The sequence below is a fragment of the Equus quagga genome, chromosome 12 (assembly GCF_021613505.1).
Source record: "Equus quagga isolate Etosha38 chromosome 12, UCLA_HA_Equagga_1.0, whole genome shotgun sequence".
Classification (NCBI taxonomy): Eukaryota; Metazoa; Chordata; class Mammalia; order Perissodactyla; family Equidae; genus Equus; species Equus quagga.
In genome coordinates this window covers 111,494,761-111,521,530 of record NC_060278.1, presented here as the reverse complement: position 1 = coordinate 111,521,530, position 26,770 = coordinate 111,494,761, and the positions used below count along the sequence as shown (strand labels likewise).

At 53.0% G+C, this 26,770-nt stretch overlaps 1 protein-coding gene across 5 annotated transcripts in view; it reads left to right on the top strand.

Moving 5' to 3' along the window:
- Nucleotides 1–26,770, top strand: part of ZBTB46 (zinc finger and BTB domain containing 46) — a 50,559-nt gene that overhangs the window by 14,920 nt on the left and 8,869 nt on the right. For 2 of the 5 annotated variants that reach the window (XM_046678605.1, XM_046678606.1), the window contains exon 3: nucleotides 8,850–9,134. In XM_046678605.1, coding sequence (XP_046534561.1) covers nucleotides 8,850–9,134 — 285 coding nt within the window. Of the gene's footprint in view, nucleotides 1–8,849; nucleotides 9,135–14,040; nucleotides 14,316–15,149; nucleotides 15,191–15,281; nucleotides 16,523–26,770 lie in introns of those variants that run through there. The other 3 variants (XR_006891061.1, XM_046678608.1, XM_046678607.1) reach the window with 3 other exon arrangements.

Sequence of the window (26,770 nt, the reverse complement as noted above, 5' to 3'; positions counted from 1 at the left end):
ATCTATTTAATTGTTTAAAAATTCTACTTAATTTTAATTAAAATCTCTTTTCTGTTTTTCAGCTAACAATTGTAAGTGAGCGAAAATTTCAAAATGTGCAAACATGTCACTTACAGGAAGAGGGAAAAAGCCGTGTTTTCCACTCCAGAATCAATGTTTGCATTTAACATGCAGCCCTCTACAATTAGATGTCGATATTTCCCATCTGGTTTGCTTCCTTTATTAAAAAGAGGTCAACACCAGGAGGTCACCCTGAGCGCCTTTTCTGTCACCCCGTGCAGTGGGCGTGTGGTGGTTTCTTGTGTTGCACACGTGCGTGCAATGCCTGCAGAGCAGCTGCTCACAACTTTGTCCCTGTGTCGGGAGCAGGTCTCCCCGTTGCACGCCCAGCAGTGCCGGTGTCTCATGTCTGTCCAGAGGGCAGGTAGCACTCTTTCACGCCCACTTGCAGCATCACCAGGTGCCCTGCAGGGGACCCGTGTGCCTTCCCACGCCACTGCGTGCCCCGAGGGAGTCCCAGGAGGAAACCGGGGAACGTAGGTGTCTTTCCCCAGAGAGCTTCCGTCGTCCCCGTCCCCACGCAAGCAGACAAATGTGTCTACCGCAAGAACATAGAGTGGGGATGCAGCCCCCAGCAGAGGACGGTGGACTAGTGGGTGCCCTGGGTGGGGGCCTGGCAGGGGGCACTGGGTGTCTGGTGGGGCTGAGCCAGGGTGGAGCCTGGGGTGCAGCCTTGGGAATGACAGCAGGGGGTGTCCTGGGGCGTGAGGTCCTGGATGAGGGGCATCCAAGACCTTGGGGCCGTCAGGGGCATTGGGAGGCAGCTTCCACGTTCTTGGGTTCCCCAAACTGGTCACAAATGATTGTCCCCTTTCTATCAAGCTACAAATGTGGTTTATATACTTGGAAATTCCAAGTGGCACTACTGGCATGTTTTCTCCCACAAAGTGAACAAAAATACTGACCCTGAACTCAACTTTTGGCTATAGGTGAAAGGCTCCTGAAAGCCCTGATGTGGGAGTGACCTCGGCTGGGCCTCCTATGCGCCGCCCAGAGCAGCCTGGGTGGGGAGGAGCCGGGGCTGTTGTCTGTGATATTGTTTGCAGACAAATGGTGTGACTTTCTTTTCTTCCTTCCTCCCTTCCTTTTTTCTTTCATTCATTCATTCCAAAAATATTTACTGAAGCAGCCCAAATGTCCATCCTGACAAAGGAATATTATTCAGCTTTAGAAAGGAAGGAAATACTGACACCGCCTACACCACGGACGAACCCTGAGGACGTTATGCTCAGTGAAATAAGCCAGGCACAAAAGGAGAAGCACTGTGTGAATGCACTCACGTGAGGCACCTTGAGGAGTCAAATTCAGAGACACAAAGTAGGATGGTGGAGCCAGGGCTGGGGGAGGGGGTGGGAGTTGGCGTTTATTGGGGACAGAGTTTCCATTTGGGGAGATGAGAAAGTTCTGGAGACGGATGGTGGGGATGGCGCACAACAACGTGAATGTACTTAATGGCACTGAAACGTACACTTAAAATGGTTAAGATGGTAAATTGTGTGTTATGTGTATTTCCACAATAAAAAAAATTGAAAAACATATTTCCTGAGAGTATTACCTTGATCCGGGGGCTGGGGACTGCAGTGACCCCCCCCTGCCCTGCAAAATCAAACAAATCTCTGCCCCCCATTCTAGGGGAGAGACAAGTATCAGACAGTGGATGGTGGCGTGCTGGGAGGCGAGGGGTGCCACGCTGCTCCTGAGAAGGGGATGTGTGTGTACACACATGTGGTGGTTCCAGATGGAGGGAACATCCTAAGTTCCTAGCTTATGAATGGGTTTTGGAGCCCAGCCCATTTTCCAGACGCAAGACTGGGCATTTGGGTGCTCATGAGTGCTTCGTAAACAGCGCAGCCCTAGTCCTACAAATACTCGGGAGGGGTCCCGTCTGGTACTCTGGCCTCACAGATGAGGGGTTTATTCCAGAACCTTCCTGTCCAGACACAGCCTCGCCCAGGGGTTGGGGCGTCCTCGCCAGCACTCAGATCACACAGGGTAGTTTGTGTGTGAGAAGCGGCCGTGGCTCGTGGGCGGCAGGGCTGCTTGAACGGCCTTTCCTGAAGTTCTTGGTGGAATTCATGGGGGCTCAGAGGAGTTAGAGTGTCTGTCACCGTCTGAGTTTGCCCAGACAGCTCTTCGGAGGCAAAGTGTCGGGTGATGCGGGATGGTCCGGAGAGTTGCATCGGCTGTTGGCGTGGATCAACGCGGGCAGCTTCTTGAGGGATTTCGTGCGCCGTCCTCAGCTCTCGAAGTGGGTCACCGCTGGCCCTGGAGTCCTGGGTGTCAGGAAATGTCATCCTTGCGTTGGAACAGATTTCGGGCGGTGTGGGGACAATTCTTGTCACACATTTATGGCTGAGTGACACCGTGGAGGCAGTTCCTGGAGCTACAGGCCTGAGCCGCCATCCAGCGCTGTGTCATCAGCATCCTGCCGCCCGCCTGGCAGTGGAATACCGCCCACTGGGACCCGCCTGGCAGTAGGCACTTCAGCAAGAAACGCATTCTGAATTTACTTTAACCCCTAAATGTGAAGTTGCTGCAGCGCAGCCGTGGCTGCTCCTAATCGAGAGAGCTGCTGTGTTGCTCACAGTGCCCCTTGAGTGTTTTGAATGGTTTTAGCTTTTTCATAAGAATGATCTAATAAGAGCGAATTTTGTGGTTTTTCCTAACATCAAACTCTTTAATCTATCTACACATGGACTAGTTGTGGTATAAAGCTTGCTTTCGACTTCCCATGCTGTTTGTGGAATCTCATGTTTGACACCGTCGTCTTAGATCCCTCTTTCCGAACTCCAGCTGAGGTCTGGAAGGACCGGGAGGCGATGGGCGTCTTGTTCACGCTCCTGGCACCTCTCGTTGAGGCCCATGCCAGCTGTCTGCATGGTGTCCCTCGGTGCTTCCGCCGGAGCCTGGACCCCGGCCTCCGCTGTTCCATGGGGGTTAGAACCTGGGAGGGTCCGGGGTCGGCCTCAGACTCCCACCCGGGCACTTTCCCTCTGCTTCCTCATTTGAAGAATGCTAAGTTCCGGAAAGACCAGCCCTGCCGCCTCTTCCGAAAGTCACTGCTGGCGTGGACGCAGGACGAGCCGAGGCCGGCCGGGCTCTGCCTTCGTCATGTGGTTTTTCTCGGGGTGTCGGATGTGGTGCGGCTGTTCATTCTCCTTTACAGCTCCAGTCTTGAGAGTGGGCCAGTTACTTGGAAGCTTTATTTGAACGGTATTATCCTTACGTTAGGAGGCGTCCCAGTGCTGTTTCCAGAAACTTGGGACATAGGTTGGGACCTCGGTGCCGTGGAAGACTTGGGGCTTCGGAAAGGCGCCCCTGGCTCCTGCTGTCTTGTCCGGGGGGGCCACAGGCTTGGGGTGTCTCCGTGTGTTGGTCAGAAGCTCTGCTGTGACCCCGGTCCCTCCACGTCCCCTGGTTTGCTCAAGCGCAGGTCCCTTGTTACAGGTGCGGGTTCACCCAGGACGATTTGACGGTTTGACAGTGCTTTTGGTTTTGATTTCCTGTAACAAATGGTAGCTTTTCTGAGTCGTGAATATTCATTTGGGAATTTTTCAATTAAAGGGATTTTAAAAAACTCCTTTGCTGTCATCTGTGTGCGGTGGACCCTTGATCAGCAGTGATTAGCATTTTTAGGGTGGTTGGCGGTCGTGTTTTGGATCCCTCCTTGTGAGTGGAGTTGTGACCCGCACCATCCTCATTCCCCTGAGGAAAGAAACCACTTCACCTTTTCCCGGCGATTCCCAACCAGTGGATCCCAGATGTTCCTTGAAACCAGGTTCCAGCTTCTCACACGTGGAGGATCTTTCAGCTAATCCTGATTTCTTTTACACCTTTTGAACTTCAATTGTTAATATAATTTAATTAAAAGTTTGGTTTTAAAATCTGGTGTTTTCTAGTTTTAAATCTGCTACGGACCTAATGTTTGTGGATGTTGCAGCCCTGACCCCCGGTGTGGCTGTGTTGGAGACCGGGCCTGTAGGAAAGCGATTAGGGGTCAGTGGGGTCCTGGGGGTGTGGCCCTGATCCCATAGCATCAGTGTCCTTGTAACAGACACCGGAGAGCTCGCCCTCTGTCGACACACACCCGCCAAGGCACAGCCACGTCAGGACACAGCAGGCAGGCGGTTGTCTGCAAGCCAAGTTCTCACCAGCACCAGAACCAGCGAACCTCAGTCCTGGACTTCACAGCCCCGGAGCTGCCAGGGCAGTGTGTGCGCCACGCAGTCCGCGGTGCTCTGTTATGGCCCCAGCTGACTGAAACAAAGCCTTAACTTAAACGTTGATTTAATCCCTACATTTAGTTGCTAGAAATGCAAAATTAATACTGATATACCATCGAGGAATTGGCAGAAAGATATTAGAAAGCTTATAGTTTGAAAAAATAGAAAATATCCTTCAGAGGCCTCCAAAAGCAGTCAGCACTGTGGGGACGATCCCCCGAAAGTGTTCCCGGGGTCACAGGTCCTTGGCAGGGGTCACACGTTCCTCAAGTTGGACTCTGTCTGCATGATGCACCAAGGGTTCACTGTCCTGTGGAGGGGGGTGGCCTTCGGGTCTGGACATGGGTGGCCTCTCAGCCTACCCCCCTGGGGACCAGTGCCCTCGAGACCCCGATGCTGAGCTGCTCTGCCTGAGCTGGGCCCTCCCTGCGCCTGGACTGCCCAGTCCTCACCACGCTTGGCCTGTGTGGAGTGTTCAGAGGGTTTGTGTGAATGGGCACACGTTTCTGTTTCAGGGGGTGGTTGCAGACATGGTCGTGGCCGAGTGTCCCCAGGTGCCTTGGCCTCTGGCTCCCAGCACTGCCTGCCTTGACTCTGTGGCCCTGATCCTGAATCCTATCCAGGGACCACAGCTGATAATTCATTCTCTGGCAATTACTGAACTGTTTTGTGAAAGCTGTCAGAAGCATTTTTGGTGAATGTGGGGGACTGGCCATTGGCCGGGCTGGTCTCGGCCTCTGCCCAGTGTTCCCCAGCTCCGTGTAATTTCCTCCAAAATGGGATGCGTTGTGAAGCCACTTCAGCCTCAGTTACTTTTTGAGTGTTTGCCAGCCCTCTGCTGACTGCAGGCAGGGAGGAGCGGCCCTGCACACATGGAAGTCGCTCCTGCTCTCTGTGGGCCGGCACATAGGGGCACGACCAGAGCTCGGTCCATGCTGGCTGAGCCGCTTCGGGACAGGAGGGACAGCCTCGGCGTCTCTGTCCCCGTCTCGCAGGGAAGGTTCCAGCCCTTTCCAGGGTGCCTGGCTCTCTCCTCTCATGGTTTGTGTTTCAGGTTTTCCTGGAGGTGACCTGGCCCCTGGGGCCCCCCACCCTCGCTGTCCACAGCTTGCCTCCTGGGCTGGGTCCCGCATTGTGTGGCCGTGTTCCCTCCCGCCCCTTCCATTCACCTTCAGACTCATAAACACTCTCCCTCTGCCCCATTCTTCATTCTCGCCTTCCCTGCAGCTCAAGGGGCGTCAAAACGCCGAACACATTTGTCATCTGCATGGCCGTCTCGGCCTCAGGCCTCCTGACCAGGTGATGCCCAGCTGCTGTCCCCATTTCTTACTGAGATGTGCCCCCTGGCTGCTGGCCGTGGCGCCTTGCCCTCATAGATGCAGGTAGACTAACGGGACAGGGTCTCCTCCAGGCTGTGGGGGACCAGCACCTGTGACCCCATCCTTCTGCACCTGGGCCGGTCCCCCTTGCAGCCCAGGGCTTTGCAGAAGCACCAGGATCTGCTCTGTGGGCTGCGGGGGTGCTGCTAGTTCACGGGCCGACGTTGGCTCAGCGCTTTTCACAGTGAAAGAGTGTCTCAGTTGGCCGTTGCAAGATGTTCCATCTTTCAGGTTAATGTGGTTTTCTTTTCTTCTTACGTGTTGATGACAGGAAATCATTTCTAGGATTTAGTTCACGTAAGGAACGGAGTGGGAAGTGCTGGCGTTAGGGAACTCCCTCTAGGTGGCAGGTCTGTTACCCGCGCCCCCGAGTGGCTCTGAGTGTTTAGAACTGTGGGGACTAAGACTCTGAGGGGCTATGGATTTTCGTCAGCGATCTGAGATCCAGCTTGGAGCCGTGTGGTCCCACGTCCCAAGTCTGAGGGATCTTCACTCATGCCCATCCCCGACGAGGCTGTCTCCCGCCGTCGGTGTCCCCAGAGAAGTGAGGAGCCACCATTGACTCGTCCTCTTAAACACAGCGAGGCCAAGGCCATGCGGAGCTTTTGTCCTGGGTCGTGACTTCTGTTGGGTTCACAGGCGTCTGCTGAGGGCTGGCTCATTCGCGCTCTCTCCTCACGGCTGGCGTCTGAGCCTTCCTGGCAAATGCTGGATTGTTCAAACAGTTCTTGTCTTTCAGACTCTCCCCCCCAACTTTTATTATGAACAATTTCACGACGTGCGTGGAGGAGAAGAAATCGATACTGCGTCTCTGTCACTCAGTCTCAGAGAGGTCGGCACAGATGTTCCCGTCGCTGTGTTTGTGGACGTTGCAGCTTCTAAAAGGGAGGCACTCGTTGGACACGCAGCACACCCCGGGAAGTTAGCAGTTCCTCAGCAGTGACCAGCTGGGCGCTCCCTGTCCCCTGTCTCTGGGCGGGTGTTTGCACGTGGCGCTGCACGCGGCACCTCTTTAGCCTCTGACTGTCGAAGCCCCAAACCCCTGTGTTCCCAGCCGTGTTTGGCTGAAGAAGCTGTAGAATTTCCCACATTTGCGTTTGGCGGTAGCATCGCTGTGTTGCCGTGTGACATGTGCTTCTGCCCCGGACTTCTCCGGACACTGGCAGACACAGCAGCGTGAGCAGACTTGGGCACTATTTTCCAGAATTTTCTGTGACAGCAGAGGATGGCCGGCCGTCTCCACTTTCTGTGATGTTGAGGTTGATGCCCGAGCTGCATTTGGGCGTCATGTGACTTCTGCAGCCTGGTGCTGCCCCTTGCTTCCCTGGAGTTCTGAGGAGGGTGCCTGTCCTTTCCGGGACCCAGCTCCACCCCTCGCTGCCATCGCCTCGCTTCCTCCGGGACCAGTGGCCTGCCTCCTTTCTTGCCTCCCTGGGGCCTGCCCAGCTTCCTTCCCACGGCTGGTGCCACCCTCCGCCTTCCTGGGCGCTCCCTTCTCCGCCCTCCTCTCCAAGGACAGTGACGGAGTGGAAAGGACATGCCGGGCACCCTCCGTCCCTGTCAGGAGAGGCCACGCTTTGCCCTTTGTGCGCGTAGCCAGTGCCTGGGCCGCACGTCCCTCCTCACCCTCCCGCCTCTGTCTCGTGGAGGGTCTGCCTGTTTCTATTTAGACTACTCGAGTTTCCGCGTGTTCCAAGGGGCCCTTGTAGGGCAGCAGCCCTCTCCTGGGGCTGCCCGGCCAGCACGGTCTGGGGCACTTTCGTCCCGTGCGTCTCCCCAGCAGAGGGGAGCTCCTGGGTCATGCCTTGACTTCGTGCTGGTCTGAGCTCGGCGCTCGTCGAGTCTGTTGAATTGATGACTCGAGATTGTCACGTCTCCTTCTCTTAGTAACAGCTTTATTGAGACATCATCCACATATCCTACAATTCACCCATTTAAAGTGTGCAGTTCAGTGGCTTTTACTGTATTCACAGAGCGGCGCGCCCGTCACCACAGTCGCCTTTAGAGCATCTTTATTATCCCTAGCGGTCACATCTCCCCCAAGCCCCTGGGAACCCCAATCTACCTCGGTCTCTGCATTTGCCTCTTCTTGATAGTTTGTGTAAGTGGAATCCTACCATGCGTGTCCTTTTGTGTCGGCTTCTCTCACCGAGCATAATGTTCTTGAGGTCTGTCCATGTTGTAGCATGTGCCAGCATTCTGTGCCTTTTATGGCTGTGTAATATTCTAGCATGTGGATGGACCACGTCTTATCATTCATCAATAGATGGGCCTTTGGTTGGTCCACGTTTTGGCTGTTATGAGCAATGTTGCTGTGAGCGCGAAGGTACAACAGCTGCAGGTTCTCTGTGGCACGTGCTCACGGCTCCTGGGTGCACTCCTGCGGTGGAGTTGCTGGGCCGTATGGTAACTCTGTACTTAACCTTCGAGGAACCAGCAGACTCTTCCGTAGCGGCTGCACTGTTTTGCATCCTTACCAGCAGCGTACGAGGGTTCCATTTCTTCACACCCTTGTCAATGTTTATTATCTGACTTTTCAATCCCAGCCGTCTTAGTGGGTGTGAGATGGAGCCTCATTGTGGTTCTGAGCTGCATTTTTCTGATGACAAATGATGGCAAGCGTTGCTCACGGTTGTTTGTGTGTCTTGTGTATTCTGGGTGGGAGCTCCTCTCAGGTAGATGATTTGCAAATATTTTCTCCCATTCCGTGTGTCGTCTTCTCACTTTCTTGATCGTGTGCTCTGAGGCATCGGAGTTTCTAAGTTTGATGAAGTCAGTTTATCTGTTTTGTGGCTGTGCTTTTGGTGTCCTGTCTGAGAACCCTTTGCCAGGTCTGAGATCATGGTGATTTTCCAGGAGCTTGTGGTTTGGCTCATCTGTCCATGAGGGTGTCGTCTCTTCTTTGAGACACGAAAACACTGCAGATGCACAGCGGCCTCTGACCCTCGGCCCAGAACTGAGCCTGCATCAGGTCTTCGGCCCCTTGTCCTGGGGGGCTGGCCCCCATTGTTTTGAGTTGAGCCCCCAACCCAAGGTGTGGGCTGTGACTTTGCCACCGTCCTGGGGCCTTGGCAGGACAGGCTTGGGTGTCAGGAAGCTCGTTACGCTGGCTTCTCCTGAGTGTGCCTGTTTCCTGCTTGGAGTCTCAAAATGACCTGCGTGTTCTCTGTGTGTTTCCTCCCCCCAGATGCAGACTTGACCAGCACGGAAGCCAGCGGCTCCGACAGCCGCGGGGACAGGGCGGAGCTCTATGCCCACGTGGACGAGGGCCTCCTGGGAGGAGAAACCAGCTACCTGGGCCCACCCCTAACCCCGGAGAAGGACGACGCGCTGCACCAGGCCACCGCGGTGGCCAACCTGCGGGCGGCGCTCATGAGTAAGAACAGCCTGCTGTCGCTCAAGGCGGACGTGCTGGGGGACGACAGCTCCCTGCTGCTGGAGTACCTGCCCAAGGGCGCGCACTCCCTGGCCCGTAAGTGCAGGCGCCGCCTGTTCTATTTGCTCTGTTCCGTCGAGAGGGGCCGTCAGACCGCGATGAGTCGGGGTGAGGGTGGGGCGTCTGTCCTTACAGCCAGCTGTGGCTCAGGTCCCCTCCCAACCTCCCCTGAGGTCCGTCCCTGGGGTCGCACAGGAGCCGGGTGGACTGCGCTGGCCTTGCTGCACAGAGGAGGCGGGTTGTCAGGGCAACGGGAAGGGGAGCCACCGTTTCCCACTTGAAATGGGGCATCCGACCTCAGCCTGAGCACCTGGGCATGCACACGGAGCCGGCGAGTCAGGACGGAGGGCCTCGCGCGGCGGGCTCCCCCTGCTGGTCCCCGCTCTGACCGCGGTGCATTTGCGGGCGAGCAGGGTGCCCGTCCTCGCTGTTTCCACCAGCTGATGATGGTCATACATGAATTTTTACAAGGAGGTTATAAGGTAAATGTCTCCAGCTGACTTCCAGTTGCCCGGAAGCGGATGGCAGACTAACCAAGGAGCGGCTAGGGTATGGCCGAGCGGTTGCCATCGGGCTCAGCCGAGACTTCCTTCTCCCAAGACACAAGGGCTTTTAGCTTTCACCTCCACCTGCCTGTGCCTGCCAGGTGTCAGCCTGGGATGGGCCGCTCTCCTCGGTGCAGGTCCTCAAGATCTGTGTTGGGGATGCTCGGGGAGCATGGCGGCTGTCTGGGTCCTGCAGGAGGAGGCGCTGACCGGCCATCCTGGGGAAATGCTGAGTTTGGTTGGTGCTCATTGTGGGTGTGAGAGAACGAGGTGTCGCCCCGTTTCTCTCCGTGGCGTGGGGGGCGCCCCGTCCCAGGCCCCCGGGGGCGAGTGTGTGTGGCTGCAGTGGTTTTCTAGGGCCAGTGGATGAAGCAGAGGCTATCTGCCGCCACTGTGGATGTTGGGGATTTCGGAAGTGTATCTTTAATTTTTCTCCAATTTAAAAAACAATATTTTTACAACTTTGTTTTCATGAGCGCTAAAATATCCTCAGTTTTTGTGTTGGAGTGATGAAAATTACTTGTGGCTAATAAAGACTAAAATGGAAAGTGACGTTACGTTCTCTCTATTTTCGTGTACTTGATTCAGAGCCGTTGCCAGGGCCTGAGGTGGGCGGTGGAGTCAGACCCGGGACTGAGCATCCCACGGCGCTGACTAGCTGCGTAGTCTTGGGCATGCTTTTAGAAACGTGTTTAGGCTTCGTTTTCTGCATCTGAAAAATGGGGGTAGCATCGCTTACACAGGTATGAATTTGAAGCCGAGTAGCGTTTGTAAAAGCATCAAACACGTGAGCAAAGTGCAGATGATCAGCGCTCAGAACATCAGTCCCTTCTGCCGCGGACCCAGCACTCCTGCTTGTCGGTGGAAATTGTTGGGCTTGTGATGATCCCGGGACGTCCCGGAGGTGGTTCCAGGGCATTTGGGGCGTGTGGAATTTGCGTAGATGAGGCCAGCAACGGGCCTCCACTGAGGGGACGACTGGACAGGATTTGTGGCTGTCGGGGAAGGAGCGGCTGGGATGTGACTGGGAATCTGTGGCCGTGTGGGGAGGTTGGCGGAGTGTTCTCCCTTCGGGGTCTGGACGCCTGCTTCATCTTCCAGATGCTCCTAATTCAGGCGTGGACTCCGTGTGTGATCAGTTCCAGGGGGGCGGGCCCAGTTCCCCTCTGCGCCCCCACACGTGGCTGGTCTGTGTTTGTCATCGAGAACGACTTTGGAAGGAGAGGGCTGATTTGTGGGCGTTTTTCCTACTGTCTCCATGTCTGGCAGCCTTGCCCCCACTATGGGCATGTCCAGGAGGCCTTTGGTGCGTCTCTGCTGGGAACCACCCCAGGAATGGGACCAGGGGGCCTGGGTAGCCCCCAAACACTGATTCCACCCACATTCGGTCCAGCAGTAGGACCCGTGGGCTGTGGGCCTGGCTCTTGGGCCTCTGGAACCCCAAGCAGCTTGCGGAGCAGGGAGAGACGGACGTACTCCCATCGTGGCTGCCCTGGGTGGTTTCTCCGCCTCTGGCCTTGGCTCCTCTGTCTCAGTCCCACCCCAGCAGAGGCCCAGATGCTCCTGCAGCGAGTCCTGCACCTGAGTGAGGTCATGGGGCGGGTGGTGACCCTGTAGGATGCGGCCGTGCTGGGTGGATTTTTGTCTTCAGATTTTTTCTTCCAGTGTGGGTCACTGTCCACTGTGTCTTTCATGAGTCTGGACGTTGGAGCGGGCAGCCACGCCTGCTCCTGCGTTGTCATTGCCGTCACACAGCTCCCGTCGCAGCTGAGTTGAGAGCCGGGAAGGGAGCCCTGTCCCATCTGTTTGCAGTGCGTGTGCCGACTGCCAGGTGAGGTCGGCTCGTGGGGTCTGGTGCTCCGTTATTGCTATTGTGTTTTAACCTCCTTGCTTTTAGTATTCTAAATTCCCCACCTTTCTTGTAAGAGTCTGCCCTTTAGTTTTCCATAAGTCGGGGTGAGAAGTTGGCGGAACCCTTACCGGTTGGGCTGTGAGCTGAACTGAGACATCGTGTGGGCTCCCGGCGTTTAGCCAGCAGAGGCCAGAGAACTGGGTGGGGAATGGGTTGTCTTAAAGTATTATTTCCTGACATCATAAGTAAAATCTGCCTGTTTCTGGGCATATGCTAAAATGAGAGTTGGAAATATCCAGAAAAAACCTTTATTTCCCAAAGTTTTGTGTCAGCACTCATCATAGCGGGCATCGCACCCTGGTGGGTGGGCGGGGGGTGTGCAGGCGGCCGGAGGCTGTGAGCCGCTTGTCCCGTGATTGAGATGTGATTGTGGTGGCTTCTCCAAGCGCCCGGAGAGCATGAAGAGTAGCTGAGCGACTCACGAGTTTGCACACCAGATCAGGAGGGGGTACCGAGCCTCGGGGCCCGACAGTGTCTGCCTGGCTGCTCTGCTGAGTCGCAGGCACGTGTGAGGAAGTGCCGGGCCCACGGAGCTCTTGGTGGCTTGTCTCTGAGCCATGGGTTCACACATGCCGTCGCGGGGAGTGGGTTTCTGCTCAGGGAAGATGCTGCGAGCGTGATGGCTCCTCCTCTTGCCCCCTACGGACAGGCAGTTGTGATGAGCAAGCCTGGTCTCAGGCTCCGCACGGCCTTCCCGCTGCATCCCGTGGGGACCCTCCTCCTGTGGGCTCCACTGCGGGCTCAGCTGGGGGTGCCCCGAGCCCCAGGTGCCCGAGTGGTGGCTGTCGTCTCCACTGGACCGCCAGGCTGGGGAGCGCGGGCGTGTGGGTGTGAGGAAGCTGATCACATGTCTGAAGAGAGAAGAAACGGCCTCACGGCGGAGCAGAGGCAACACACGCACCCTGCCTCCCTTCCCCGGGCGCCCCAGCCTCCCAGAGCGCTGGAGACTCCTCGGCCCCAGTGAGCGTGGCTGCACGTCCTCCCAGAGGGGCCCAGGGAGGGAGACGCGTGCTGTGTCGCAGGGCGTCCCTCGTTCCTGGTCGGTGTGAGGGCCGGCGAGTGTGGGGGCCGCTGTGGGGGGCAGGGGGCTTTGCCTTGTTTCTGGCTCCGACCTCCAGCTGCTCAGGCTGGTTGTTAATGGTGAGCTTTTCTAGGGCCAAGCCTTTTGTTACTGCGATACTTGGGGTGCCCGTTGGGCCCACACCCCAGCAGACGTGGCTCGTGGTTGGAGAATCGAGGAGAAGACAATACTTTAGGGACGTGATGTTTGACAGTGTCAGCTCCGCGGTGCAGGGCGCGCTGGGGGTACCCGAGCCCCTGACTCTGCCTCATCTGCTCAGGGTGGGCCGCTCACGGCAAGTTCGCAGAAGAAAGTGGTAGTAGTTGCAGATGTTAGAATTAAGAGAACCATTAAATATGTGAGCACTGGTCAGGCAGTAGCAACAGCCCGTATGGAGAGATCCTTTCTGGATGGCTCTGGAAGCTTCTAGAACAACAGAGTCCTTATTTCATGGGTCTAATGACAGTGACTTGGCTACTAAATCCACAGGCGGTTTTATCACTAGGTCATCACCCTTTGACTGCTTTTTCCGTTAGAGAACTTTTGTCCTTTTTATTTTGAGTCCTTCAACTTGATTCTTTTACTCTGTGAGTTGTCCGCAGTGGGCCAGCATCCTACCTGTTAATGGTCATTGTTTGCTGAATACAACCTGTTCAAAATATCATTTGTGGCTCAAAACATGGCCCTGTTTTACCAGTTGTGTTGTGGGTGTGCATTGATCTGGGTGGGCCCTTGAAAAACGCCCTGAGGACACAGGAAGCCGTGATTTCAGGGAACAAACGAGGACGCAGCAGCCCTGTGGGTGCAGGAGGGTGAGTGCCACTGGCCGTCACTCCAGCCGCACCACAACCCGAACCACAAGAGCATCGTCCTACTTGTCAGCTGGGCGGCCCTCGACACTGTTGTTGACAGAGTGGAGGGTTCTCCCCAGCCGTCGTGGTCGTGGTGGTGCTGTCCTGCCTCACGGGAGGGACGTGCGAAGTCCCCTCAGGCTCTTCACGGGAGGGCGGACTCGTGAGAGCCTGGGGCGAGGTGGGTGGGGTGCTCCACGCTGGGCCTTCCTGTCCTGCTGGCTGCCCAGATGTCCGGGGCGTGGGGGACGCGAGTGGAGATGGCTAGGGCTGCTTTTGTTTTGATTGCACTGTAAAGACTATTTCCTTATGGGTTTAAAAATGAATCAAGGACCTTTCCCTGCTTCTGGACTGATGCTGGAACTTCAGACAGTTTCCCGTGAAAGGGTGTTTGGTGGAGACACTGCCACACTTTCAGGTAAAAAGCCAAGTTGACATACCTTGCAGTGCTTTCCAGAATCATTGCTCCCATCCACGTCCTGACTGGCCGGCCCTGCTTAGCTTCTGAGATCACACGAGCTGGGCGTGCTCAGGGTGGTGTGGCCGTGACCGAAGATGGTTCTGCTCGCTGCAGGGACGTGTGCTCTGCCTTTGTGCGACATATCCAACTGTCTGCGCAGAACCTCTGTGCTATCGTGCTTCCGGGAGAGGCCCCACCCAGGCAGTCGCGGGCGGAGACCCCTGGCGTTTGGGGTTGGCGAGCTGATAAAGTGCCCACACACCCACCTCCAGCGAGACCCGGCCTCCACTGGCAGCTCTGCTCACCGTGGAACATCCAGGACGGCGCTTCCGGAGCCTCTGAAAGCCGCCAGCTGGCGTCCGTCCACGTGGTGAGACCGGTTTCCTGTGTTCCCAGGGCCTGGCTCCAGCCCGAGTCACTCGTGGGGGGACGCCGATAGCAGAGGGAAGCGGCTCCCTCCGGCCCCTCTACCCTCCTCCACTAGAGCCGGTGGCCCGCTCTGGTGACTCGCCAGCCCGAGCCCAGGGAGACCCCACCCCCCGGCCCAGGTAAGACCAGAGAGCGGCCGACATCCCGGGCAGCCAACCAGCCGCCGGTCCCACACACCAGTCCCATTGGACCCAGTGCCCTACAGCTCAAGCTCAGGGCGGGAATGAGCCTCTGTAGTGTCAGCTGCTCTCCACGCCCTGTTCCCAGCCAGGAAACAGAGCCTGCGTCATGGGGACGAAGTGTCAGTGTGTGCAGTAATAATTGCTTCTCTCCCTTAGCAATGTGTTACATGAAATTAAATTGGTTTTTATATCTAAATTAAAATGTTTTTGAGGAGTTGTTTTCCCTCACGTAAAGACGTTCAACTCATATAGCAGTGGGTTAAAGACACCAGTTTCTCGAGATCAGTGGTGCTGACCCGGCTTAAGCCGGTCCTGCCGATGGCGGTTCTGACCATTGCCATTCAGGGGCCCAGAGAAACCGGGGCCGGCTCCCTCCCTGCTCCTGAAGCCACGGGGTGTTTATGTGAGGACAGGTCTGTTAGGCTCGTTTGTCTCCCCGAAGAAAAATAAATCTTTCAGAAGAGCTTGACCACATATTCTGGATTTTGACATCAGTACAGTTCCCAGGTGGTCTGTCCTGGCAGGATGGTTTGGGGGTGTTGGTGTTCTGTTAATGTGGGTTTTCTTTTGAATGTCTGCTCGCTGAGGATTAATTGTAGCCTTCCTTTCCAGACACATGACAGTCGTCCTTGTGGTGGCTGGACGGGCACCTGGTGAGTAGGAGGCAGCGGAACGTGTCTGCTCTAAGTCTGCTCGATTTCACCGCGTCCTGATGGCCTGTAACCTGTCTGTCTCTCGTTCTAGATCGACGCCTCTCGAGACCTGGAGACCTGGGCTCAGTGGTGAGGCCTCTTCTGGAGTTGGCCCCAGCTGGTGCCCGGGTGGGTTTCTGTGGGGATTGCTTGCCCGTCCAGGATGTCCAGTCCTTCTTCCAGCACGCTGTGCAGCCAGCGCTCCTCCCACAGGCCTGGATGAACTTCCCGAGAGCCCCTGGGGGGCCCAAAGCTGTACCCTGAAGTCAGCTGTGGAGCCACGAGGAGAATGTCCCCGTGGACTCAGACGCCTCCCTGCGCAGAGTGGCTTTGAGGCCGGACAGGCTGGAACAGGTGCCTTTGTCTGCTCAGCACTGGACGCTCACATGTGCCTCTCCTGCGGCCAGGCCTGGCGTTCAGGTCCAGTGGCCACTGGGTGACCACAAAGCCACGTCGGGGTGGGAGCAGCCTGCAGGGGCTGGGAGCAGGCATTGGTGTGTGCCTTTAAAGCTGTCACTCTCGCATCCTCTGCCAGCGGCCAGGTGAAGGCCCTGTGCCCAGCCTGTGTGCATGTGGGGCAGGTGCACCTCCCGCCTCTAGGCGACAGGGGCTGAGTTCACCGGGATGGTGTAGGACTGCTGACTTACGGGGGCAGAGCAGGAGTGGAGAGGCAGAAAAGCACGCACCATCCATGGGGAGAGGAACCCAATCACTCTGACCCCATTACTTTCTAGAAAGATCCGAGGACGAAGCCCAGCCCCCACTTCCTTGCTCTGTGCATCACACGGCGTCTCTCTCCAAGTGTGAAGGTGACGGTGTTGACGGAGAATTACCAAAACTGCTTCTTTTCAGAAAGAGCGCCTTGCGTTTGCTTGTCCACCTCCGTTGGATGTACGGGGTCCGCATCTGCCTGCTCACGCGGAGCAGGTGGTTGTGGACGTGGTCGGTGCTGGGGCCTGGCAGACACTCACCTTTTGCCTAGCAGCAGCTGGGCTTCGGAAGGAAGCAGGTGCCCCTGTCGCCAGGTTCTGGGACAATGGGAGCCGCGCCCTCCAGCAGGGCATGGATGGGTCTCTGGAGAGAGGAGCTTCCCCATCAGTCTGATGCCCATCCCCGCCGACTGTGACGGTGGCCGGGGCGTGGTCCACGTGTGGTCCAGCAGCCTCTGCCTGCCCCGCTCCTTGGTCTTATCTTCATTAAATGAGTTCTGAAGACGGAGAAAGGCTGGGTTTTCAGAGAGGCTTAGGACATTGCTGTCAAGGTGCCCCCTGCCCCAGGCGGGCGGCGTCTCCAGGCCGGTTGGTGCGTGTTGCCCGTCTGCGAGGTCAGCTGCCTCGTGGGTTTATGTCAGTGCCCATTTGTGTTTGAACGTCATTTCTAGAGAAAAGGAAGCTCTCCCTTTTTTTTCTGTTGGTCACAATGGGATCTCTGGGGGATTATAGATCCAAACCTGGACACACTGTGGCAGAAGGAACACAGGCGACTGCCTGACTTCAAGGTTCTTGCGTGTGTAGGTTCTGAGTTAGCCAGGCTGGGGTGAGAGGCTGCGTGGCTGCTTTTCCTTCATTTGGTCCTCGAGGGGTTCTTTCTGGGCTGGATGGAGTGTGGACCAGGCACAGGAGGCCTTCGTTCTGGGGAGTGTCTCTGTGCTGTCGTGCTGAAGGGCTGTGGTCCATTTCCTCAAACAGGTAGAGGATGTCAGACATTTACCGTAGTACCCGAAAGAAATAGGTTTGTTCACGGCAGCGTTATTGACAGTAGCCAAGATGTGGGAATGACCTAAGTGTCTGTGATGGATTATGGATAAAGGAGGTGTGGTGTATACACGACAGAATGTTACTCAGCCAAGAAAAAGGATGACATCCGAACATTTACACCAACATGGATGGACCTTGGGGGCCTGTGCTAAGTGAGATGAGTCAGACAGAGAAGGACAAATTCCAAGTGATCATTTATATGTGGATCTAAAAAGAAAGGAATCCGAGCTCAGACACAGAACAGACTGGTGGTTGCAGAGGCAGGCGTGGGGGTGGGAGAAATGGGTCAATTGTTGGTTTGGTTTTTTTAGTTTAAATAAATTGAATTTCTTTTGAAAACAAATGAAAAATAAAGAAATGCTCCTAAAAAAGAAATAGGTTTGTGGTAGATGGCAAAATGATAAGGGATGTAAGAAACATTTTTAGGATAGATAGCCACCCAATTTTGTTCTTACATTTAACATCATGTCCCTTAAAACTATGTAGTCATCTGACATAGGAAATTTTCAGCAGATTCATTTAGGTATTGTATCTCTTATATTTAATTGAATTTCTCATTGAAATACTGTGTCTCAGGGATTGATTTCAAAGAGTTTTTTAAAAATTTTATTGATATGTAACATTAATCTTTTTTTCTTTTCTTTTTTTTTTTTTTTTTTTGAGGAAGATTAGCTCTGCGCTAACTACTGACAGTTCTCCTCTTTTTTGCTGAGGAAGCCTGGCCCTGAGCTAACATCCATGCCCATCTTCCGCTACTTTTTTTTTTTGTTTTATATGTGGGATGCCTACCACAGCATGGCGTGCCAAGTGGTGCCATGTCCACACCCGGGATCCGAACTGGCGAACCCCGGGCCGCCGAGAAGCGGAACGTGTGAACTTAACCGCTGCGCCACCGGGCTGGCCCCACATTAATCTTTCTTGAACACAGAGAATTGCAATAATAAAAGGGTGGTTCTTTATTTAGGTCTATTTACTGCCACAAAACTTGCTCCATGTCTAAAAATTCATTTTGGGCTTCTCATCGTATCTACCATTTTCACAAAATGTGAATAGGTGCCCTCACAAACGTGGGTGTCAGTCATGTGCTGTAGGGGTGTGTGTAGAAATGACGCCTTGTGCTCACTTGGGGATGTTCACGTACCGATTTAGACTGCATTTAAAATGTATAGTACAGTATTGATCATTGTCAGTTTGCCAGTTGCACATAACTTACGTGCTAAGGAAAAGGCATTGATTTGTTTCAAAGAAAATATTTTGCAGAAAACTTTTTGAACTTCCAGCTTCAACCATGACTAGCTTGTCTTGGGCTTACCCTCCAGGCAAAAACTATTTGAAACAGTGGCAAAAAGCCACCAAAGCCGCATATACACATATCCTGGAGAGCAGCTGGTGCAGGTGGGACATGAAGGACCATGGTCCTTGAGAGAAGAGAAGAACACAGAATGACCTGTACTTTCACCCTGGATTTTCTCTGGCATGTTTCTCAAACATTGGAGTGGGAAACAGAGGCCGAGCAGGGAGCAGCAGTGTTATGTGCCAGGGAGATGGACGTTGCCCTTCAGGGCAGCCCAGGTAGCTGGGACTTGAGAAGCAAATCCCTAAAAAAGCAAGAAGCCACAGAGAATGAGCTCCCAAGTTGGCTTACAAAACCCTTCACCTTCCAAGCTCATCACAGAGCAGCATCCCAAGAACCCAGCTGACCACACCCTGGGAGGCTGTGGTGCGAGGTGGGGAGGTGCAGCCATGGAGCGCTGCGATGGGGCGGCCAAGCCCAGGCGAGGTCGAGGAGACTGGGGACACCCTGGGCCTCCAGTTGAGACCCCGGAAGGGCCACACCCTGAAGTGAGAGTCACTCCCTAGGAATGAAACCAAGACTGATTTGGACAAGCCCCAAGAAAAGCTGGAATGAAGCTCCACAGGGTCAAGGTAGTCCTCCTGAATCTGTCTGCTTGACAGAAGGAAAACAATGATAAAAACAACCTTAATTGTCTTTAGAAATACTGATATTGCATGCAGTGTCTCTGCTGTTTCATTCACATGTGGCATTTAATAGAAAGTGACAGTGTCTGCTAAGTAACAGAGCCAAATGAAGAAAGCCCACCAGGTCAGATATTGTAGTTCTCAGACAGGGACTTGAAGATATTGATGACACATTCAAGGAAATGGTGAATGAAATGGATTAAAAGATGGAGAATTTCAAGAGAACTGGAATCTATAAAAAAAGAGTCAAGTGACCATTCTGGAGCTGAAAATACAATATTTGAAATTAAGAATTCATTAGATAGTGCAATAATGGTCTGGATACAATGTAAGATAAGGTTAGTGAACTGGAAGGCAGAGCAATGAAAAATATCCGTGCTGAAGCTCAGAGAAAATAAAAAGAATGGGAAAAAAGCAGAGACACATGGAAGATAGTGAAAATGTTTAATTTATGTGTCATTGGAGTTTCAGAGAAGAGAGGAGAAAAAAATGGAACAGAAGTGATATCCAAAGAGACAGCAGGTGAGAATTTTCCAAAACGGTTGAAAGACATCAGTCTATAGATTCAAGAAGCCCAGTGAACCCCAAGAAGAATGAATACCAAATAGCAACAACAGAAAACAACATCTGGGCACATTGTGGTCACACTGTTGAAAACCAAAGACAGAAAGAAAAATCTTAAAAGCAGCTGGAGAAAAAGAACATTCCTTTCAGAGGAATAAGACTGATGGCTGACTTTTCAGCAGAAACTACAGAAGCCAGATGACAACGAACGACATCTCAGAAGAGCTGCAGAAAGAGTTGCCAACTTCGAAGTCTGTACCCAGCAAAAACATTCTTCGTGCATCAAGGCCGTATGAAGACCCTTTCATGCAGACAAACAGGACAGAGAGAATTCCTTGCCAGCTGACAAGAAGTATGAAAAACCAGCCGTCGGGCTGAAGAAGAATTTTCCCAGACAGAAGAGACTGAAGAAGCACCAGGGTGGGTAACCTTGCAAGTCAGGAAAGGATCTGGATGGTTTAAAGCAACACTGGTCATTTCTGTGGGTTTTTAACAGAAAAAGGAGTGTAATGCATGATGCTGCCAGCACAAAGATGGGAGGGGAGGCGAGGTTGTTGCACAGCTCCTGCGTTCTTTGTGAGGTCACGTGAATAGTGACCAAAATAGGACAGCTCACAGGCTCATGAATAGAAAAGTGGAATCAGACTTGATTAGTTTGAAAGAAGGCGAGTGAGGAGGCATACAGGAACAAAACACGTGCAGGACAGACAGAAGACAGGCAGCAGGACGGTGGCCTACACCAGCTGCATCCATCCTCTCTTGTTACACGTGCACGGAGCAACCAATATAAAGAAAACGTTTCCAGCCTGCTCTTTAGAAAAGTTTGCTGTTTGTAGGTGACATACTTTATAGGTAAGAACACAGAGAGGTTTAAGGTAAAAATGACAAACCAGGGAAACACTAAAGAAAGTCGTTAATATTAATGTCACACAGTCGACTTCCAGAAGTGTTGCTCAGGAGGGACACTGCATAATGACGGAAGAGTCAGTTCAGTAGGAAATGTCACAATGCAGAATGTGCATGCTCAGCTTTGAGGTAAATGCAGTAGAAGTGGACAGCACTGAAAGGAGAGAGACAAGCGCACAGTTAGACCTGGGGATGTTTAACACATCTCCTCAGTCATTGATAGACTAGCAGACAGAATATTAGAATGAGGACAGAGAAGATTTGAACACAGTTTTCAAATGTTAAGTTAACCTTGAATTCCTGGAATAAATCCATCTACTCATGAGGTACTATTATTAATTTTTTGTGTGTGTGAGGAAGATTGGTCCTGAGTTAACATTTGTGCCCATCTTCTTCTATTTTGCATGTGGGATGCCGCCACAGCATGGCTTGACAAGCAGTGCTAGGTCGGCATCCGGGATCCAAACCTGTGAATGCTGGGCCACTGAAGCAGAGCACATGAACTTAACCACTACGCCACCAGGCTGGCCCCATATTTGTTTTTTATATCATTGAATTCAACTTGCTATTTGTTTAGGAGTTTTGCCTCTGTGGTCGGAGGGGTTGGCTGATAACACAATTAACCAATTTGAACATTACACCAAACAAGCGCACAGGAAGCGTTTACAGAATAGACCAATCGGGGCTGTAACTCAGGTCTCAACAAATACCAAAGGACTGAAATCATAGTGTGTTCTCTGACCTCAGTGAAATTAAACTTATAAAATCGGTAACAGGAAGATACTAGAATATCCCCAAGTGTTAGGACATCACACAACGTACTGTTAAATGACCCTTGACTGGAAGAGCAGGTCACAGTGGGGATTATATCTTTAACTGAATGACATTGAAAACACAGCATATCAGAACTTGAAGGATACGCATAAGCGGTGTTAAAGGGGAATTTATGGCTCTAGTAGCATTTACTAGAAAAGAAGGAAGGCTCTAACTTTGAGGGTCAAGAAGTGAGGGAAAAAACAGCAAGTTAAACCCAAAGAAAGCAAGAGGAGTAAATAAAGAGTAGATGTCAATGACATAGAAAGTAGACGTACAACAGAAAAATGAACAAAGCCGAATGGCAGTGTGTTGAAAAGATTAATGAAACTAATAAACTCTTATCAAAAGTGATCAATAAAAATAGAGGAAAGTGCCAATTTTCAATGAAAGCTGTTAAAAAGAGATCATTCCTGGGGCCGGCCCCCTGGCTGAGTGGTTGGGTTTGCTCACTCTGCTGCGGCAGCCTGGGGTTTCACCGGTTCGGATCCTGGGCGTGGACATGGCGCCTTGTCGGGCCATGTTGGGGCGGCGTCCCACATGCCACAACTGGAAGGACCCACAACTAAAAATATACAACTATGTGCTGGGGGATTTGAGGAGAGGAAAAAAAAAAAGCTTGGCAACAGTTGTTAGCTCAGGTGCCGATCTTTAAAAAAAAAAAAGATCATTCCTAAGATCCTGCAGAGATTAGAACAATAGAAAGAGAATATTATGAATGACTTCATGCCGATACTTGTGACAAGTTGGAGGAAATGGGCAAATTCCTTGAAAACACAATACCCAATATACCAAAACTGAAGCACAAAGGAGGCCCAGCATGGCACGCGGTCGGCCAGGAGGCAGGGGGAGTGAGGGAAGACGGGGCGAGAGCCTGGAAGGGACAGCTGAGGCAGTGAGCGGGCTTGGACTGGCTTGTTTGAACAGTCTCGGCCGCTCCGAGGCACAGGGGCCGGCCCTGGCTGTCTGGTCCCAGGGTGGTTAGGGCAGTTAGTGACTCAGAGTGGAGGACTGCATGGTAGAGGGGGTGGGTGCAGGAAAGTTATGTGTTACCTTGGAATTGGCCTGTCCCGGGCTGGGCTGTCCCCCCAGGGTCAGCAAGGCCCCAGATGTCCACGCCTCAGAATGCAGACAGCAAGAGGCCTGTTCACGGCAGACAGCCCAGGCAATCTGGAAGAGGAAGAGCATGGAGGACAGGTGTCAGCTGGTAGCAAGACGCACGGAGCTGCAGTGACTGGCGGGGCAGACTGGCTCAGACTGTGGTGCCTGACGTGGGAGGGTGGCCCTGGGGTTCCGCGGCGGATGGTCTTCTCGGTGTGTGGTTCTGCCTGCACTGGAGGTCATCAGGAGGGTAAACATGATTCTTGACTCCAACCTCACGCAAAGCACAAAAATTAATTTAGGATGGACCCTAAACCTAAGTGTAAAGGCACGAGGTTTCCTAGAAGACGACGTGGGAGAAAGGCATCATGATCACAGTGGTGGGCAAACGTTTCTCAAGCAGTTCAGGAAGAGCTCTAATAATAGAAGTTTGGTAAAGTGGGCTTCATTAAAATTATTAATTTCTTCACTAAAAGACACCATTAGGAGAGTGAAAGGCCAGTCACAGACTAGGGAAAATGTTGGCAATAAACATATCTGACAAAGCACTCATACTCAGCATACATAAAACTAGGAAAACCAAGGGAAAAGCCCACTTAGTAAATAATCAAAAGACTTGAACGCACTTCACAGGAGAAGACGTCCAAATGACCCCCGTTTGGGCTCAGTGCTGCCGTCATTGCGAAGTGCAGATTCAAGTCACGTTGTGGCGTTTGCACTCCCACCCCTGACGGAGGTGGACGGGACCCGCCGCAGTGCTGTGTCTCGGGGAGATGCAGAGCAGCTGGAGTGCTCATGCACGGCTGGTGGGAACACAAATTGGTGCAGCCACTGTGGGGCTCTGCTCGGCCCTGTCTGCTGAAACCAAACATACGAATACACCGTGGCCCAGAAACTCCTCTCTTCGGTGTACGTCCAACAGAAACGAGAGCCTTGTCTACCAGAAGACGTGCGTGAGAGCCACGTGGGTACCACTGCCTGCCAGGTCCGGTGCACATCAGCCGTGGGACAGGCACTGGTCCTGCAGTCATGCGGCGGATGCAACAGCAAACGAGAGTGCGCCGCTGCTCCAGCAGCTGTGTGGGGCGCTTGCAGACCATGCCGAGTGAACAGAGCCGAACTGAGTGTGAGATCCCACATGTGCAGAGTCAGCAGATACAGCAAATGATGGTGACCAAGGGCAGAGTGGTCACTGCTCAGGGGATGTTGACCAGGAGGGGCCAGGGGCCTCCCATGTGCTGCGAGTGTGCAGCGTCCTCACTGAGGTGGGGGCAGGTGGGTCCTGCATGGGTGCAGATCCACTCCACCGTACACTGAAGGAGTGTGCACTTCGCGTTAGGTTAAAGCCTTTTGAAGATAATTTGGATGCATCATAGCTTCACTATCTTCTAACAGAATAGGTGACAGCCTAATAAATTGTAGATAGAGAAACAAAGTATGGCACACGTTTGGATCCATTTCTGAAATTCACTTGAAGGAAGAACAAAAACCTGGGATGGTCTCGTGGTGCAAGACTCGCGTGCCCTTCTGGAGAAGCCCCGTCGCACCCCTGCCGCCTGCCAGTCCTGTTTGATTGACTGGTGGTCTCTGGAGTCTTCGATGTGGTCATGAAGTGTTTCTGGACTGTCCGCTTGTATGGTGGATGTTCATGACAGGTCCGGTTCTCCTGCAGTGTGCGGGGGGGCAGACAGGATGGAGGACCCGTGGCCGCAAAGAGCCCGGGTCACGTGTGGTGCCGGGAGACCTCGGGAGGGCTGTGCGCCTCCCGTGGCGGTGGGGCCACTTGTTAGGCCGCACTCCTGAGCAGTGTTCCTGTTGATACGTTTCTGTAAAGTTGTAGCCGAATGTTTCTGAGCTTCATGTTTTCCATAATCCAGTGCCAGCTGCTCAAACCCTGATTCTTGGTTATTCGAGCTCATTGTTTGTCCTGGATACTCGATTCCAGGCCCAAGGGCCCAGTTTCATGGCAGATGAGTGGAGCACCTCTGTTTCATTTAATGATATTTGTGCCTTTTCATGTATTTCAATTATTCCCTTGCCATGTGGGTTTTCTAGGCGTTATTAGTGCTTATAAGAGTGACACTCTATGATGTGGAGGGTTTTTCTAAGATACGTGGACCGGAAACCACAAGTTCTAGAAGTGTTGGCTTCTTAACAATAATATTTTGTATTCAGTGCTGTCGACTTGACTCCTACGACCCGGTGTCAGCAGGGCGCCCTGCCTGTCTTTCTGCACCATCCTCTCACCATCCTCTCCCCTTCCCACGCTCTATCAGACATGCTCTGCCTCTGTTCATACAGTTTTCGTGGCCAATTCTTTGGAAGTGGCTGGCCGGGTCCGTCTGTCTAGTCTGGAGACTCTGCCGGAAGCCGGAAGCTGTCCACCTGGGTGACCCTGCTAGTGTTTGACATCCGGTGGCAGAGCTTCAGCATCACAGCCACACACAGCCACCACAGTGTGACAACCAACAGACGGGGCTGCGGTTCCCTGACCGGGCCAGGAGCCCGGGCCACAGTGGCGAGAGCGCCGCGTCCTAACCACCAGACCCTCAGGGCTGGCCAGTGTGAAGTTATTTTAATCAAAGTAGCTGATGAAAGTGTCCGTCGGAGATCACAGTACTGTTCACTGAGTGTAGTGGACTGCCGGGTGCCCCCACCCGAAGATAAGTCCATGTCCTCATCCCTGGGACCTGTGACTGTGCCCCTATTTGGAAAAAGGATCTTTGCAGATGAAATCAAGGCTCTCGAGATGAGATCGTCCTGGAATATCAAAGTTGGCCGTAAATCCCATGGCAAGTGTCCTTGTAAGAGACAGAAGAGAAGACGCAGACACAGAGGAGGAGCCTGTGAAGAGGGAGCAGAGGCTGGAGTGATGCCGCCGCAAGGCCAGGAACACCTAGGGCCCCGGGAGCTGTGAGGCAGGAAGGACCCGGTTCTAGGGCCTCCGCAGGGAGCTCGTCCCTTCCCACACCTGAGGACTCCTGCCCCCACAACTGTGAGAGGACAGATTTCTGTTACTTTAAGCCACTAGTTTGTGGTAATTCATTATGGCAGCGACAGGAAGTTAATACATTAAGAAAACACCAAAAGGTATCATCACAGAGTAACTTCAGAAAGTGCGTTTTCAGTGGACCGTCTGCAGTCGCATGTGTCGTGCCCAGCGTAGGCGGGAGGGTCACTAAGGGTGAGTCATTCTCATGTCCGTGCATTCTTAATTGTTTTCCTAGGGAAAAAATACAGCACTTCTGTATGGAGAAAAGTATTTTTTTTAACATGTAGGTCTGAATTGTTAAATACAGAAGACTAGAATATATAATTCAAAATGTTAATTTTCATGTTTATAGCAGAATGGAAACCATGAATAAATACATTCCAAAAAAGTTGTTTTAAGTAAAATAACCTGAAAGCTCCCTCCTTGTCCTCCACCTCCACCTCAGAGCAGGTGGCCTGATGGCTCTTTTTGTTGGTAATAGAAAATTGGACTCATCGTGTGGAGGAGACCCTGTGGCCGTGTGGTGGAGGGTGACAGCAGGGCAGGTCCAGGCTGACCTGGCGCTGGGATGGGAGGCTGAGTAAAGAAGAGCGTGAGGTTTTCCTCCTCTGGAGCTGCCAGGTGTGATGGGTGCGGCCGGCCGGGCAGACCTCCCCCAGGCCTCGTGGCCGCATGCCACGTGCTCGTGTCTGCGGCTCTGAGCTTCCTGTGCTCTCGGGCCGTTGGGAGGGCTGAGGGAGTGTGGCCGAGGGAGCAGCCAGTGGGAGAGCAGTTCCACATGTCCCGCTTCTCAGAATTTACCTTTAAGAGCTGATAGATGGAGGCAAATATTCGTTGTAGGAACTTCACTGAGGCATCATTCACAAGGGTGGAAACATGGAAACAGTTTAAATATCCAACCACAGGCTCTCCGTTTAATAAATTATGGGATATTCAAACATTTAAGAACATACAAGTTAAAATTACAACATGAAAAGCGGTCACAGTGGTAAGTGGAGGATGTTCTATGTAACTGCGTACGTTATAATTTCAATTCTGTAATTTAAAAAATTAGGGGCCAGCCCTGTGGCCGAGGGGTTAAGTTTGCGCGCTCCGCTTCATCGGCCCAGGGTTTCTCTGGTTCGGATCCTGGGCATGGACGTGGCACTGCTGGTCAGGCCACCTTGAGGCAGCATCCCACATGCCACAACTAGAAGGACCCACAACTAAGAATATACAACTGTGCATTGGGGGGATTAGGGGAGAAAAAGCAGAAAAGAAAAAAAAAAGGAATATTGGCAACAGTTGTTAGCTCAGGTGCCAATCTTTCAAAAAAAAAATTATATGTTTATGCACAGAAAAGAGACTCGAAAGACAGACGTTAAAGTGTCCACGGGCACCATGTGTGATGGGGCCGGGAGGCTTTCTCGTCTCCTGAGTGCCTTCCAG